Source organism: Melanotaenia boesemani, chromosome 16 (assembly GCF_017639745.1).
Source record: "Melanotaenia boesemani isolate fMelBoe1 chromosome 16, fMelBoe1.pri, whole genome shotgun sequence".
Lineage (NCBI taxonomy): Eukaryota > Metazoa > Chordata > Actinopteri > Atheriniformes > Melanotaeniidae > Melanotaenia > Melanotaenia boesemani.
In genome coordinates this window covers 30,709,172-30,725,275 of record NC_055697.1, presented here as the reverse complement: position 1 = coordinate 30,725,275, position 16,104 = coordinate 30,709,172, and the positions used below count along the sequence as shown (strand labels likewise).

Genomic DNA, 16,104 nt, shown 5'->3' with positions numbered 1-16,104 from the left:
TCCTGTATCTGATATAGATTATTGTATTTTTTCTTGTAATTTTGTGATTTCTACATTCTTCTAGGAGATGGTGGCTATCCGTGTTTGGATACACCAATCTGCCTAATCACACCTTTCAAGGAGCCAGTTAATGGACCAATACAAGGGCGTTTCAATGATCATCATTCCAAGCAGCATAATCTAAAGGGCTTTTGGAATGATGGAGACCAGGTGGAGGTGTACCCTTTTCAAAGCCTTGGAGGTAAAGCCAACATTTGCCCCTCAAGTTATTGCATCCTGTGCCTCTCTTCACAATGTGTGTCTGGACAATGGGGACACGCTGGAGCCAGATGAAGATGTTGTACAGGACATGCTAGATCTCCGACCTCCCCGGGAGCCCCTGGCAGATAATGAGAGGTCTGGGAACGTGACAAGGAACAGACTGGCTGCCCTGGTCTCAGGCAACATGGAGGCCCCATAAAGACGCTGATTGTTATCCAGAAGTGGACAGTGTGAATAGTTTGTTAGTAAAAGATGTTGAAAATGTTTGGAACGTTCTTTTTGTTTGAAAAAACACAGATGATGCTTATAGCTTACCTCAGGGGTGTGTGAAGTTTGTTATATTTTTTTTTCTAATAAATCTTTCTTCACACTGAAATCTGTTTCAGATGTTATTCATGTTTAGCTGGTGCGATATTCATGCTCACAAACTTGTATTGCACTTTATTAGGTCACTGGCTTAATAATTACAATTTAACGTTCTTTTTGTCTTAAATGTTAAAGAATTATAAAAAAGAAACAGCTGTGCTACTAAGGTAAACATTTAAATAGTGCAAAAATATAGAGCTGATCCAAAAGTGGGAAAACAGACAATGTAAACAAGTTATCGCTCTCTTTCTCACCTCCCTCTTTCACACCATCTTTCTCTCTCTCACACACATATTGGAGAACACAGCATATAATTAAACTTGTCCTGAGAACAACTTCTGAGGTAAACAGTGCAACACAGTCATGGAACATACACACATGAACGAATGTGATACAACAGGATGTGATATTGTCAGTTTCTCGAACTGGTTTAAAAAACGCTCAGTTTTTTCCTCGTGTCTTTTGAAGTCCCTGAACTTCAATTTCATGCATCAACCGATCACTCAAGTAACAAACACACTGCGTCATTAACGTTACAGGTCAACGTTACATCCGGTTTGTTCATGACATTCCTGCATGTTGTTTCCCACGACGCCCTCAATGTAACTGAAGAGCAGCAGTAAGGTTGTTGAAGTTGTTGATAATATTATGACGGTAGATTATCAGGGCTGCCTACAGAGCACTGCTCAGCCTGGTACGTTACTGAAGCATCAACATATAGCCATTTTCTTCCCGTTTGCATTTTATTAAGAAAAAGACCATTACATATGGAAACAACATTAAAACAACGTTTGACTATGTTACGGGTCCCCAAAAGGGCTGAACCACGGCAACAGTAGATTTTTGGTCCACCCTCTTCAATCTAGAAAACACGAACCAAGTATTTCTCGTCCCGAATTTCCTCTCAATTTATTACAGTGTCAAAAAACATAGAATAAACATCCACTATTTCCCTTGCATGAGTGTCTCCATTTCAATGTCCATAACTAAATGAGAAGTCCTTGTTTTGCTTTGAAGCACATAGTTCAGATTTCTTTTCTCACAAACCTTCATCACAGTCTAATCCAAAATAAAACAATTATCTCTGTGCAGTTATCTTTCTCAGCAGCTTTGCTGGTTCCTCCACAATAGCAATGTGGTTCGAGCTTCAAGTTACAATTTATTTACAACTTCATGGCTTTGGAAACCCAAATAATGCAATTCTTGAGCAGATCTGCCAGTGACTGACACTAAGAGGTTGGAAGGGGAGATACCAGTTTAGATCCAAACTAATTAATTCAAAGAGTAAAGACAGATTCACACACCTCTCAAACTCATTAACAACATAAAGAACAATAATTCACAACACATTGTCAAGTATTCAAGGGCCAAGCAGTTAAATCATGCTTATTATTGTAAACAGTAATACTAATGCTGTTCACAGAGGTTCACAGGAGCATGATGCTGGCCACGTGAAAACTGCTACCGTTTACCTTTTTCCCACACGGTAATCAGAAGTAAATTGTCCTCAGGCACAGGTGACCTGTAATTAAAATAAGGGACAAGGCTGTCTCTAAGTCTGCTGGTCCTGGCCTGCAGGCTCCGTAGTTTCCTTCCTGATGGCAGCAGACTGAAGAAGCTGAGTGACGGGTGGGTGGGGTCTCCAATGTGCTGGAGGGTCTTCCTGCAGGATGTAGAGAAGGCGCCATACCACATGGTGATGCCATCGGTCAGGACGCTGTCAGTGATGCCTCTGTAGAAGGTGCACATGATGGGGGCTGGGGCTCTAGTTTTCCTCTTATTGCAGAGTAAGTAGAGGCGCTGGTTGGCTTTCTTGGCCAATGATGTGGTGTTGATGGTCCAGCAGAGGTCCTCTGTAATGTGCACACCCAGGAAGTTGGTGCTACTCACTCTCTCCACTGTAACACCATTGATGGTCAGAGGTGCACTCTGTAGTGGAATTTTATTATCAAAGATCACACACTAAGAGAGAATCAAACAAAGTATTTTTATTAAGAGCTGATCAGCAATGAGAATCACACAGTCAAACAGCATTGGCTGAGCGAGTCTGCAGAGATACACATGAGCTTGGTTAATATAGACTCGCATGATGTGATAGCATCAAGGTCGCAGGTGCAAGCCCTCAGTACACTGTCTTCAGACCCTGCTCAAACTGGTACAGAGTTTCTGAAGAATGTTAACAGCAGTGTGATAAGAAAGAAAAGCTCATTACCAAATATTTGCTGGGTACAGGTCGTTCTGCTCAGTGAAATATAAGCCATGGTTTTATAATACAAAGTGCAAGACTACATGTCTCATGTAAATACCACACAAATATATAAGGGTATAAGGGTTATGTGTATAATTTTCCATTACAACGCTGGGGGTGCGTTCTCCTGAATTTCATTCTTCTGAATCTCCTTTGCCTTCTCCACGTTCACAGAGAGATTGTTGTGTTCACACCACAAGGCCAGGTAGTTCACCTCGCTCCTTTACTCGGTCTCATCGTCGTTGCTGATGCTGTCGTATCACAGTTATGTCATCTGCAAACTTGATGAGGAGGCTCGAGCTGTGCGACGATGTGCAGCCGTGGGTCAGCAGAGTGAAGAGGAGGGGGCCCAGTACACTTCCTTGAGAAGCCCCCATGTTCAGTGTGGTAATGCTAGCTAGTTTCAGAATGAGCTGTTGGGGAATGATTGTGTTAAATGTCGAACTGAAGTACAAAAGTATTCTTATGTAAGAGTTAATAAGTTAGCTTGGCAATATTTTAATACGATTAAAACAGGAACAAACCAGAAACTTGATATGTGCATCCAAAGTAAAACCTGAATTTATGCAAGGTTCCTAAAATAAGATTTAGCTACAAAAACCAAGAGGTCCAAGTTTTCTGAGACATGCCTTTCTTCTTGTGCAAAGATACTTATTTCAGTTTTGTCTTGATTTAACTGAAGAAAGCTATCTGCCATCCACCGTATAAAGAGTCTGGACACTTTACAAACAATAGAATTTAGACATTTTATTAGGGTGAAACAAGGTGTACAACTGAATATCATCTGCATAGCAGTGATAAGAGAGGCCTTCAAAGGTTGACAGAATGTTCAAGAGTGGGAGCAAATACATTAAAAACAGCAGAGGCCCCAAACCAGAACCTTGGGATACACCAAAATAGACTGGATAAGGGGTCTTTGAAGTAGCTTTTAGATCAGTATAAAGAGAACCAGTAGAAGACAGATCCTAGTAAACCAACCCAGCACCTCAGCCTATGGAGCAGAATGTAATGGTCAACTGTATCAAAAGCTGAGGTAAGGTCCAACATAAGCGGCACAGAACAATTATCCTTGTCACTCTGCATCAAAATTTCATTTGCCACTCTCAGAAGAGCGGTTTCAGTTGAATAAGATCTACGAAACCCTGACTTAAAGTGGCCAAGAATGCTGTGCTGATCAAGGGTGGGGTTGAGAGAACGGGACAAACAGAGTTGAGGAAGCGAAAGAAATATAAGAAGGCTCACCAGGTGATTAGAGGTGTGGTTGAGGCGTGGTCCTGCTCCCAAACCTAAGTTAACTTATTAACATCATTTAAGAAACTTCTGTTATGTTCTTGATCTATCGATCTGCATTTCACACAGCAGCTCTTGGTACTTTTCAATGCTACCACATAGCAGGTTAACTTTATTCACACTCTCTTGCTCTGACAACTGGACAGAACAATTTCTTTCTTGATTACTGTGAACCACCTAGTGGTCACCGATTCACCACATAAATGTCTATATACACTGAACAAAAATATAAACACAATCCATGTTTTTGGTTCTATTTTTCATGGGCTAAACTCAAAGATCCAAGACTTTATCTATCGACATAAAAGCTCATTTATCTCAAATATGGTTCATAAATCTGTCTAAACTTGTATTAGTTAGCGCTTCTCCTTTGCAGAGATAATCCAATCACCTCACAGGTGTGAAGATACTGATTAGAAAGCATGATTATTGCACAGGTGTGCCTCATGCTGCACACAATAAAAGGATAAATAAAATGTGAAGTTTTATCACACAGCACAAAATCACTGATGCTGCAAGTTTTGAGGGATCGTGCAGTTGGCATGCTGACTGCAGGGAATTCAATCAGAGCTGTTGCCCGTGAATTGTATGTTAATATTTTTACCATAAGCTGTCTTCAAAGGCATTTCAGAGAATTTGGCTGTACACCCAACTGGCTTCGCCTCCAAGATTGTCTGAGACCAGCCACCCAAACAGCTGCTGCAACAATCGTGTTACATAACCAAGAATTTCTTCATAAACTGTCAGAAAGTGTTTTGGGGAAGCTCATCTGCATCTCGTCATCCTCATTGAGACATCAACCTGACTGCAGTTTGTCGTTGTAACCGACTTCAGCGACAAATACCCACATTCAATGACGTCTGGCACTTTAGAGAGGTGTTCTCTCCTTGGATTAATCACCATTTTCACATTACAGGGCAGACGTACAACATTTTCATCCTTCTTCTGTGTTGGTTGATTTGGGCTGTTTTCATAGAGCTTAGCTAGCCATCACTTGATGCAGAAGATGGAGCAGAAAAGCTGACATGCAACCAGGGAGAGAAACAAACCAGAGAAGAAGAGGATCAGGAAGAGAGCAAGAAAGCAGAAGAACAACGAAGACGAGCACAACTGTAGAAATTGTGCAAGCTTTTAAAGAAAGACTATATAGGAATGTTTAGGATGTGTTGGGCGGTTGGAAACAACTTTATAGCGACGCATTACCGCTGCTAAACGGTGTCTGAAACTGACGTCGGCTTGCGGGAGTGAACTCTGAACTCAGCACTGCCCACTAGTGGAGGAAATGACTTAACAACCATGGCAACGTAAAACGGGAATGGAAATGTGAGGATGACGACATATGAAAATGAATATGATTATATTGACATTCAGGTTTATGGGCCAATATTGGACATTCTTGTACATCAGATGTTGAACTAAAATCTTTCATTGGGCTTCATTCACCAATATCTTCTTAAATTTCTTCTTAAGTTGTAGTTGAGAATTGTTTTACGAAAACCCTCCGTCTGATTCATGAGCATGTTCGTAGACTGCAGAATTGTTAGTATCTTTATTCTTAGATTGGTGAATACCAACTTTTTGTAAATGGAGAGGATGGACCAGCTGGTCCTACTTTGCATTAGTTAATGCCCAAAATGCCCATAAAAGGTCATGACTTACAGGCGTGTGCAAACAGAAGAGAAACAGAGGAGAAAAAATAATAAGCAGGATGAAAAACTGATAAATGCAAACAAAAAAAAAAAAATTTAAAAAGATGTGCAATGAAGCCCGATTTTCCTCATTTTTAAAGAGTTTACTTGATCATAAATGATCACATGATGAGCTTCAAATAATATAAAAACAGCTTTATATACAAACCGATCATTAATTACTTCTGAACTTGGACAGAAGCCTGCAGTCACTCCTCCACTCTGCCTCTTGCTGGCTAATTTTTGGGACCCTGAAATGGAATACAAATAATATAAACAATGTTGTGGGACTGGATTGCCTCACCCAGACATCCCAGTTGGGGTTAGTCAAGCCTTAAATTGTGTCCCATCAGCATTTTATACTGGTGTTAAAATGAACACGGTTACTGATGGTGTTATTTTTTCAGAAACAGGTAATTTATCTACTCACTGCATCCTGTCTCTTCTCTGAGATCTGTCCAGACAGTAAAAATCAGTTTGATTTTAACTTCTGTTTTATCTTCTATTACTTTCTCTCTTTCTTTTCTTCACTTTCTTTGATAATGTCCTCTTGGGTTGCTTTGCTGAATCAGCCATGGTGCACATTCAAAACAGCCAATGTGTTGATATCCAGTTGCTGGTGACACGTGATGTCCCGGTTTGGGAAAAAGGTTTCTGTGGAAAGTGCAGTTTCTCAGCCTCGGATGCTGCAGGGCAACAACAGCTCCAGTAATGTGCTTAATGGATGTCAGTATACCATCAAAAGGAGTTAGAAGCACAGAGATTTAATACTGGAAACTTGTGTAGAGCTGCTTTAAACTTTGAGATGTGAGAAATATTGGAAGATGATTTCTTGAAAGAATTTCTTCACAAGTCCTTTCTGCTTATTTCCTTTTTCATTGTGATGAAGATTGCAGAATCATGTTAAGAAATCTTTTTTTTTTTAACTTCCTTAAAAAAGCAGATAGAAACGAGCAGAAACCAGCTGCTATCTACCATATCTGTGAAGGATTTAAGACAGCGAAGGACTTTTTCTTGAGTGATTTGCACCATTCAAAGGTAAAAGACTTAATTTATACATATAAAGATGATTTTTTTAGTCACAGCTTTACATCTCTCTGTGTTGGTGAACCCCAGCTTGCTGCTTTTCTTTTTCTTTCCTCTGGTTTTATCCAAATATTTGTAACAAAGAGAAAGTCCACCAAGAGTGTGTGAACCAACACATTAGAGTTTAAAATATTTTGCTGAATAATGTTAAAGTAATAAACAACTTGCCATCACGTCTGTCCTACAGCCGTTTGCAAACTGGAAAATGGATGATTTCCATATCAACACCACCTTAAGAGACAAAAGCTACAACTACAGCAACGTTAGTCTCAACAATAATGATTCTACCAACAACACTTATTATAAGTATGATAACAGCACCAATGAAACCCTCGAACTAATCGAAAATGTGGTGGATTGGATTGTCATCTGTTCTGGACTTCCTCTGACTCTAGTGGCCATCGCTGCAGTTTATTCTCTGGTGTGTATCAGATTTACTTTTCTTCAGTATAATAAATGTGCTGTTTCTGATGTTTTCTGTTGTAAAGGATGGACTTTGTCTCAGATCAGTTCGGAACCCAGCCATATGTTAGATTACTAGATAGATAAATAGCTCAGATGCAATTTGTGGGCAGAACAAGTAAATATATTTCAAATTTAAAGATCAGAAAATATTTCAAGCTTATTTATTTACATTTATCGATGTTTTCCTGCAGGTACGAAAAGACCACGTTGCTCCAATTTACATCATCAACCTTCTGGTTTCTGATCTCGCTCAGCTCTGCTGTACGGTTGCATGGAAGGTTGAAATGTTTTCTGTCTTCATTCTCTGCTTCTTCATTTTTGGTGTGTTGGCCAGTGTTGGATTCATGATGTGCATCTCTCTGGAAAGGTAAATAATTGTTTATCCATGTACCCCACTGTTTGTGTCTGACCCTTAAACTGATATGTTCAACAGCTGTGTATCTGTGTCCATGTTTCATTGCAGGTATTTGATGATCACTCAGCCGCTGTGGTACAGATTCAGACGAAACATCAAGACCTCTGTGGCTGTTTGTGTCGTGGTCTGGATCCTTTCTCTCATTATTTCCTTCTTTTTCTTTTTCCAACTTCATTATCACTTAGAAAAAATCATATATGCAGTCTTCCTCCTCCCCTTCCCCCTGTTCATCTTCTGCCTGGTTGGGACCATTAAAGCCCTGTCTGCAGCTCGCAGTGTCCCTGCTGATGAAAAACGAAGAATTGTGGCCATTCTGGTTGTGGTGCTGCTGATTTACACACTGCTGTACCTGCCCAACATCATTTTGCTGTTGGCAGAAGAAGCCATAAATAACCAAACTTTCAACATCATATGTTTCATGTTAGTTAAGATCAGTCCTCTCGCAGACTTGATTCTGTATATTTTCATCAGGAAAGGGACCACAGACAAGCTTTCAGCCTTACTGTGTTGTTGTAAAATCAACCAATCAGCAGACGAGCAACAGGAGTAATGACATGTCAGCTTCATGTAGTCAGACTATATAGATTTTAATTTCAGACTGTTAACAGACGTTATGCTGCAGGTGTAATAGAGTTAAAGTCTGACATCATGTTTTGCAGAATGTTTTTATGAAAATGTTCTTTATATAAAATCTGCTTCTTTTGTTAAGGAATTACAATCATTACCTGAAGCGTTACGACGGAGCTTCGGCAGATTTTCTCACTTGGTCCCGTAACGAAGGTTAATTCGTTTGCATCGTGTCTCTTCTTTCACCGTCTCGTTTTCTTCTCCTTGCTCCCTCTGATAATGTCTTCTCCCGTTTCTTGCACATTCAAAACAGCTGGTGTGTTGATATCCAGTTGCTGGCATGTGACGTGGTACTATAAAGTAAAACCAGATTCCACATGATGCCCCGGGCTGGGGGGGTGGAGGGAAGAACGTTGTGAAGTGTGGAGTGTTGCATCAAAATGAAGCAGAATTGTTTTAAGGTGGAAAGTTATGTAATGTTTCTTAAAGACCAATTCCTCTTTTTTCTTGTCTTTCCTTTGAGCTGAAGAAATGTATTTCCTCAGCACATTTTTCTTTTGTTTTAATTTTGTTTTATTGACTATTTCATTGTTTTTAGATCAGATTTGATTAAAATGTATTGATCCCTTTGGTCAGGATTTCTTAGGATCCAGCAGCAGTGCAGCACCATAAGAGTTAAAGAAAAACATGATACAGCAAAAATCTACCCAAAGAATAAACTTTAAAATTCACCCAGGAGAAACTCTTGTACTCAAGTAGTCATGGATAAGTGCAGCCAGTCCAGTTTTCCACTACTATTAACTACTTAGTCTGTAATAATGTTAACTGTTCCTCCTTATTGTCGGCTGTTCCTCTGTGTGGAGTTCTACAGGGTGATGGCATGAGGAGAGAAAGAGTTTCTTAGTCTTCTTGTTCTGGTCCTGGGGAGTAACAGTCTGTTACTGAACAGGCTTCTCTGTGCACCGATGACCTCGTGCAAAGGCTGACTGGCATCCATGATGGCCATGAATGATTTATGTCCAGAGTCCAGCTTCATGCTAAACACAGAACCAACCCGCCTGACCAGCTTATCCAGCCAGCAGGACTCTTTTTTTTTAAGTATTTAGATTTGTTGGTTTTGCTTCAGGAACTCTGATCCAAACTGTCTAGTTTTACTCCCTTAGTGCATTTTAACAAACAGCAGAAGTCAGAGTATCGCTAAGAAGTTTAAAATAAAATGCTCTGAATGTAGTTTAACAAGTCTGAAAAGTTTGCTGCGTTCATTGTAATAATTTAGCATGAATGAGCTTTCTAGTCGCCTCCAGAGCAGTTCTGGTTGTGTTGCAGCTTCTGTGGTATTGGTTGGACTCTCACACCTTCCCTTGTGCTGAAGGAGCTAAATTCTGTACCAGGGGTCACTAACAAGTGGACTGATTTTTTTCTTATTGTTTTAGTTGTTTTAATTGATTTGATGTTTTATTTTGTGATATAATGTTTTTTTAATGTGTTCTATCTTTGTACTTATTTTATGTGTCTGCTCTTATAACTGTTATTTGCAGCTTTTATTTTAAGTTTACAGCCCTTTTGTCCGGTGTGCTTGTTTTTAAAATGCTTTATAAATAAAGCTGGATTGAATTGGGCAGGTTGTCATTTCATTACAGGGACGTCCCTCCTGTCGGCTAAGAACAGGAAACATAACACATATATTTTATTGCTGAGAACTGATTCCAACCAATACAATAGGTATCATAGGTGTGTATGTGGGGTGGGGAGGGATCACATGTACTTGTGTGGGGGACCTGGGGGGGCCTGGGGGTGGTGCACCTTGGATCTGGGCTCTCCCACTATTCTCCTTCCCCCCTGGGTGTGTGGTGGGTGGGTGCCTTCTGGGGTCGCTGGCAGCTCGTTGGCCACAGTCGCTGTGTGGCCCGGTCATGGGGGACGGCTGCTCCTGGCCTGTCTTGTGCTGGGGGGGCCTCACGGGGAACGGGGGTGTCTAGGGCTGCTAGCAGCTCATCATCTAGAGCAGGCATGTCAAACTGGTCCAGCAAAGGGCCGTGTGGCTGCAGGTTTTTGTTCCAGCCAGCCAAGAGCACACAGTTTGACCAATCAGCTGTCTGAAGACTGAGATCAGTTGATTGAATCAGTCAAATCTGGTGTGCTGCTGCTTGGTTGGAACAAAAACCTGCAGCCACACGGCCCTTTGCTGGACCAGTTTGACATGCCTGATCTAGAGGGACGTTTGCTTCCCTCTGGACTTACATCCCCAGACCCCGCTTCTTCCTCGCTCTCTCTCTCTTAGACACACACACACACACACACACACAGACGCACTACAAAACCCTTCCTTCCTACTCTGCTCTACCCCGCCCCATTTACTTTCTGATCTGTCTTAACCACACACACACACACTCAGCAGAACTTCCGAACATGTAAACATCAGAAGGAACATCACTGTAGGATCACCATAACATTTTGTTTGGTTTAAACCTGCAAGATACCTAAACTTTGGAAACACGGGACCATGAAAACTCCCTCTGTGGATCGGTGAGGTGGATCGGGGAATTCAGCCCGATAACTGATCCACAATATCGGAGCCCGATACCGATATTGGATCAGTTCCAACTCTAAAAAAGAATAATTATTTTACCCTCATCACAATTCTTTTCTAACCCAAACCAATTACTTTTGATTTCTACCTCTAACCCATGATGTGACGGCCTAAAGCCAACCAGGAAGTGTTTTGTTGTACATGCACCAGTAAAAAGGTGCCACATGTTGTAATATTAGAATATAACTATATGTTTAATGTATTTTAACTTCACCACCTGCTGCAGGATTGCAGGTAGTTAACAAGTGAATCTGAGAAAAATGACATTCCAGTCATTGTTTTTTCAGGCTTGTAATTCTTTTTAACCTCCAGACTAAGTTTTGCTTAAACCCATAATTTCCCTGTTGTCATGACTACGTGATACGAATGAATCTTCCATCCATTGATTATGTCTGAGTTGTTGGGGGGCTGGAATCTTTCCCATCAGCTACTAAGAAACTATAGAAAGAACATGTGAACATGGCTTCTTATGTTACTGTGAAAAGTTGTCTGAAACTGAGTCTGTGACTGTTTCTAATGAAGTAAATAGCAGCAGTCAGGCTTCATGCTTGTGGCCATGATAACATCTTCTGATAGAATCAGCATCGCCTGCAGCATCCTTCCTTCTTATGAAAATTAAATTTATCTTTCTACAGAAGATATTTGTTTGATCTCTTGAATCTGAACATCATGTGAGTCTAAATCTTTTGCATAGAACCACAAAAAGTAAATAATGTAAATAAAGACATAAACAGAGAGACCAGAACAGCAGACAGTTGTTTAATCAGATATCCATCTCGTTATTTTTATCCTCATGTTCCATAAACAAAGTTGACAGGTTAGAAATGCAGGTATGACCTGGATAATAATAATAATAATAATAATAATAATAAAAATCCTTTATTAGTCCCACTGTGGGGAAATTCTTTCTCTGCATTTAACCCGTCCTGTTTGCTAGGAGCAGTGGACTGCCTGATTCTGGTGCCCAGGGAGCAGTCAGGGGTAAAGGGACTTACTCAAGGAGCTACAGTGTTTTTTTTATTTTTTTATTTATTTACCTTAGTTAACATCCCGGGGACGTGAACTCAATTTCTCCAGACCCAATCTGACCTGTGTAACCACTAGGCTACCCCTCCCCACAGAAGATGCCAACAGAAACAAAAAAATTAGAAAGTTTGTTTAATTAACAAGAACCTATAACGACACAACATGAGATGTAACTAGAAGCACTCAGACCTCTGCCAAGTCATACGGTAGCTCACCTAGGACAGCGTGGCTCAGTGGGTAGAGTGGTCGTCTTGTAGCATGAGGGTTGCCGGTTTGATCCTCAGTCTGTTGAGCTCATGTCGAGATGACCCCAAATTTCTCCTTATGGGTTGTGGTTAGTGCCTTCCATGGCAGCTTCCGCCACCAGTGTGTGAAATGGTGAATCTGATGTATATTGTGAAGGGATTTGGGTAGAAGTGCTACATAAATACAGACCATTTACCTGCAAAAAGGCCCATCAGCCCACCCAGTACCCCTGTAGATTCTGAACCTTCTGGATCACCAGATCCAGAATATCAACATGAACCAGGTCAAACCATGTTGGATCGTAACATCTACCATGTTTTTTTTTCTTTTTTTTTGCCAGTGGTTCTGGGCTTTATCTGATGAGTTAGAAGCTCTAAAGTAAAGTTATCCCTGTCTCCCAATAGTAAAAAATTCCTTGGCGATGATTCAGATCACCCCCAAAATCTAAACACTTGCTCTTTATTTCATTTCATTTCTCACATTTCCTGAAAATTGAATGAAAATCCATCTCTAACCTTTTGAAGAAGCCTTGTGTAAAAATGTATACTCTTCATCGAAATAGAAGAGACAGAGGACAGTCGCTACCTAATTTTAAACTCTTCTTCTGGGCTTTCACTCTTCATCCACTCACTACATGGTTTAGTCCTACAGCAAATGTCACGTTGCACAAATTAGAAGAAAATTTAGTGCATCCATGGTCTCTCAGAGAGGTTCTATTATCTAATTTAACAATCAAAATGTGCAAGTTGGAATTTGGTTCAATTATATCTCATCTGATATCAACTTGGCATTGTGTGGAAAAGTAAATGGTAAATGGTCTGTATTTATGTGGCGCTTTACTGTACCTGGAATGATACCCACAATTATATATCACATCCACCCATTCACACCCATGGAGGAAGCTGCCATGCAAGGCGCTAACCAAACCCCATCAAGAGCAATTTGGGGTTCGGTGTCTTGCTCAGGGACATCTCGACACGTGCTCAAACCGGCAACCTTCAGGTTACAAGCCAACCACTCTACCCACTGAGCCACGCCACCCTGTAACAGCTATGGCTGCAAAGAAAATAACAAGATGGAAACCACCACATAAACTTAATATCTCTCATTGGTATTTGGTTTTTCTACAGCCCAAATCCAAGATGCAAAGCAACAAAATATTCTATTTTGGGAGATAGCTCAGATAAAATTAAAGTAAAAATTAAAAGATGAATTTAAGACTGAGTTACCACTTTGCAGCTGTCCTAGTTCCATTTATTATATCAATATCTCGTTTTCTTTATTTATAAATGTGATTTTTTGTTATTGGCGGCTTGAGGTCTGAGGGATAGGGTGGGTGGGGGGGTGTACAATTTATGTTAAAATTATTGATGCCATCGTTCTTTGTTGTGAAGAAAATCTGAATAAAATATTTGTTCACAAAAAACTTCTTGAGTTGTGTTGCTGGCAGACGACAAACGCACGCTGCAGAAAACCTAAAATCCGCCTGGGCGAAGGTGATAAAACAAGTTAAATGTAAACTGAAGTTTTTCAGGACAAATGAAGCAGAAAACAGGCTGCAGGCTGCAGGGAGATGGACAACCACGTCCACCATGACAACACATGGGCAGAGAGAATCAGACTAAGATGATGTTCTTCTGATGCATGCATACTTAGATTTACTATAACATGTCTGATGTGCTATATCAGGGCTGTTAAACATGATTTTTTCAGTGGGCCGGACATTCTCCTCTGCAGTTACACCTTTACTGGATGCACAATTACAGTTTTTTTCAACTGTTTACACTCAATTTTAAAAGGGCTCCTTTTCTCTAAACAGCTCAATTAACCAAAAAGCCAATTTGCTGAACATCCAGTTTGTTTGTTAAATTAAACATATCAGCCAAAACCAAAAACACATTGATAAAAATCCTATTGTTTCATGTCAACGATCGTCCACTGTTTCAGTCTATTACACTCTACCATGAAACATTTAATACACATTTGTAAAACCCTTTTTTAGGAAATAATCAAGTGTGAGACCTTACCGAACGCAGACGCCGCACAAGTATGAATCCAGCTTAACCCGTTAAGGCCCGACCCATAAAAAATGGTAAGAAAAGTAAAATTTTTAAATATGAGGTCTTTATTTGGCCCTTTAAAAAAATGTAACAAAACATGAACATTATTTTACCATGTGATATATTAAATATATTATAATATGGTTTTCTGCTTCTGGGTATCTATGAGAAGACAGAAGACAAGTATCAGATTGTGTTCAACAGGATTTTGAGCAAAGTTTATACCATAAATTGAAGCACAATGTCTCAGAAACTGTGTGTGACAAATATGTCACGTCGGGCTCGGGTTAAATCATTTATATGTGAAGGTGCTCATTGAAAGATAAAGACACCTTGTGCAAGGTAAAGCAAATTTATTTGTACAGCACATTTCACATACAAGACAATTCAAAGTGCTTTACATAAAACATTATTAGCAATAAAAAGTGCATTAAAACAAACAAAGAAACAAAAGAAATTGAATGAAAACAGAAAAAAGTTAAATACATAAAATGCAAGAAATAAAATTCCAGTGTGAGAAATTAACAGTTGTTTTAATAAAAGGTAGCAAGTAGAAGTTTTAAACCCAGATTTAAAAGCATGTTGAACCACAGGCTGCCTTATTATAGCAGCATGAGATTAAAAAGACAAACATTACTTTTGTAGGACAAACACCAGACTGTAACTGCCATGGCCTAACGCCAATACTACTTATGTAACCTGATGTAAACCTACACTGTTGTTCCAACTTGTCTATATTAATGAAATACAGTTGTTCGGGGACATTGGTCATGCTGTCTGGTTTATTTACTTTCTGCTCCGCACACTCATACATTCAAGCTACGTCCTTCTGCAGCCCTTCATCGTTCCTCCAGGTGCATTTCACATAAAAGTCCTCCTGTAGCAGCACTAGATTTAAACATTACATACACAATAGTAAAGGTACTGCCCTCATTTAGCGTCACTGCTAAATTAGACAGCCAGCTAATATATAAGTCCTCCAATAATTGCACAAGGCTTGTCTTATTTTTTATTGAAAGTCTCGATATATCGTACAACTGAAAGTCAGCGTTGTGTAGTCCCACGTTAGATAAACGTAAATGTATCATAAATCTAACAAGTTTACTTATAAACACAATTATCTGTAAGACACAAAAATATAAACCTAATATTTACAGACACGTGGTATCCAAGGCCAAACTAATGAAGTACAAATATATTGCTAAAAGTTTTCACTCTCTGTCCAAATAACAGAAACCAGGAGTTCCGATCATTTCCGTGGCTACAGGTGTATAAAATCCAGCAGCGAGGCATGCAGACTGTTTCTACAAACATCTGTGAAGGAACGGGTCGCTCTCAGGAGCTCAGAGAGTTCCAGCGTGGTTCTGTGATAGGATGCCACCTGTATTTAAAACGGGGGTCGTGGAGGATGTATCTCTATGGCTAAATTTTACCGGTAACTGGGCTGAAATGAGTCTCCTGGAAGAGGCTAAAACTGGTGAAGTGTCAGTATTACAGAGGCTGTAGTGTAGTGTAGAGGCAGTATCTTTACTCTCAGGCTCGGAGTCTGGTTCAAACATAAATGACTGAATTCCGTAATCTGCTGCTCAGTCAGGTTTGCTCGCCATCACTAAGCTGTTGATTTTTTGGAGTCAGACGTACGTGCATGCACTGGGCCAGTCCCTCTTCCAACTCTGGCCTCCCTGCAGCCAATCAGCGCGCACCTCATTAACATAAGTCAAAAGCTTGCATGAACTCTCACGAGACAATGTTGTGGTATGAGCAAAGGGTCAGAACAAGTTCTATGTTTGATCTTT

General features: G+C 40.1%; 1 protein-coding gene across 1 annotated transcript; it reads left to right on the top strand.

Moving 5' to 3' along the window:
- The first annotated feature begins 6,856 nt into the window (after positions 1-6,856).
- Positions 6,857-8,873, top strand: LOC121655961 (G-protein coupled receptor 4-like). Its single transcript, XM_042010910.1, has 4 exons — positions 6,857-6,891; positions 7,127-7,360; positions 7,596-7,771; positions 7,868-8,873. Exons 2-4 carry the CDS (start codon positions 7,145-7,147, stop codon positions 8,367-8,369), a joined length of 894 nt encoding a protein of 297 aa, XP_041866844.1. The 5' UTR covers positions 6,857-6,891; positions 7,127-7,144; the 3' UTR covers positions 8,370-8,873.
- Positions 8,874-16,104: the final 7,231 nt, after the last annotated feature.

Bases quoted from the DNA above. Each gene is read 5' to 3' on its own strand.
- LOC121655961 (XM_042010910.1), top strand. From the start codon at position 7,145: ATGGATGATTTCCATATCAACACCACCTTAAGAGACAAAAGCTACAAC. The intron at 7,361-7,595 runs GTGTGTATCAGA...GTTTTCCTGCAG, and splicing joins TCGCTGCAGTTTATTCTCTG to GTACGAAAAGACCACGTTGC. The intron at 7,772-7,867 runs GTAAATAATTGT...GTTTCATTGCAG, and splicing joins ATGTGCATCTCTCTGGAAAG to GTATTTGATGATCACTCAGC.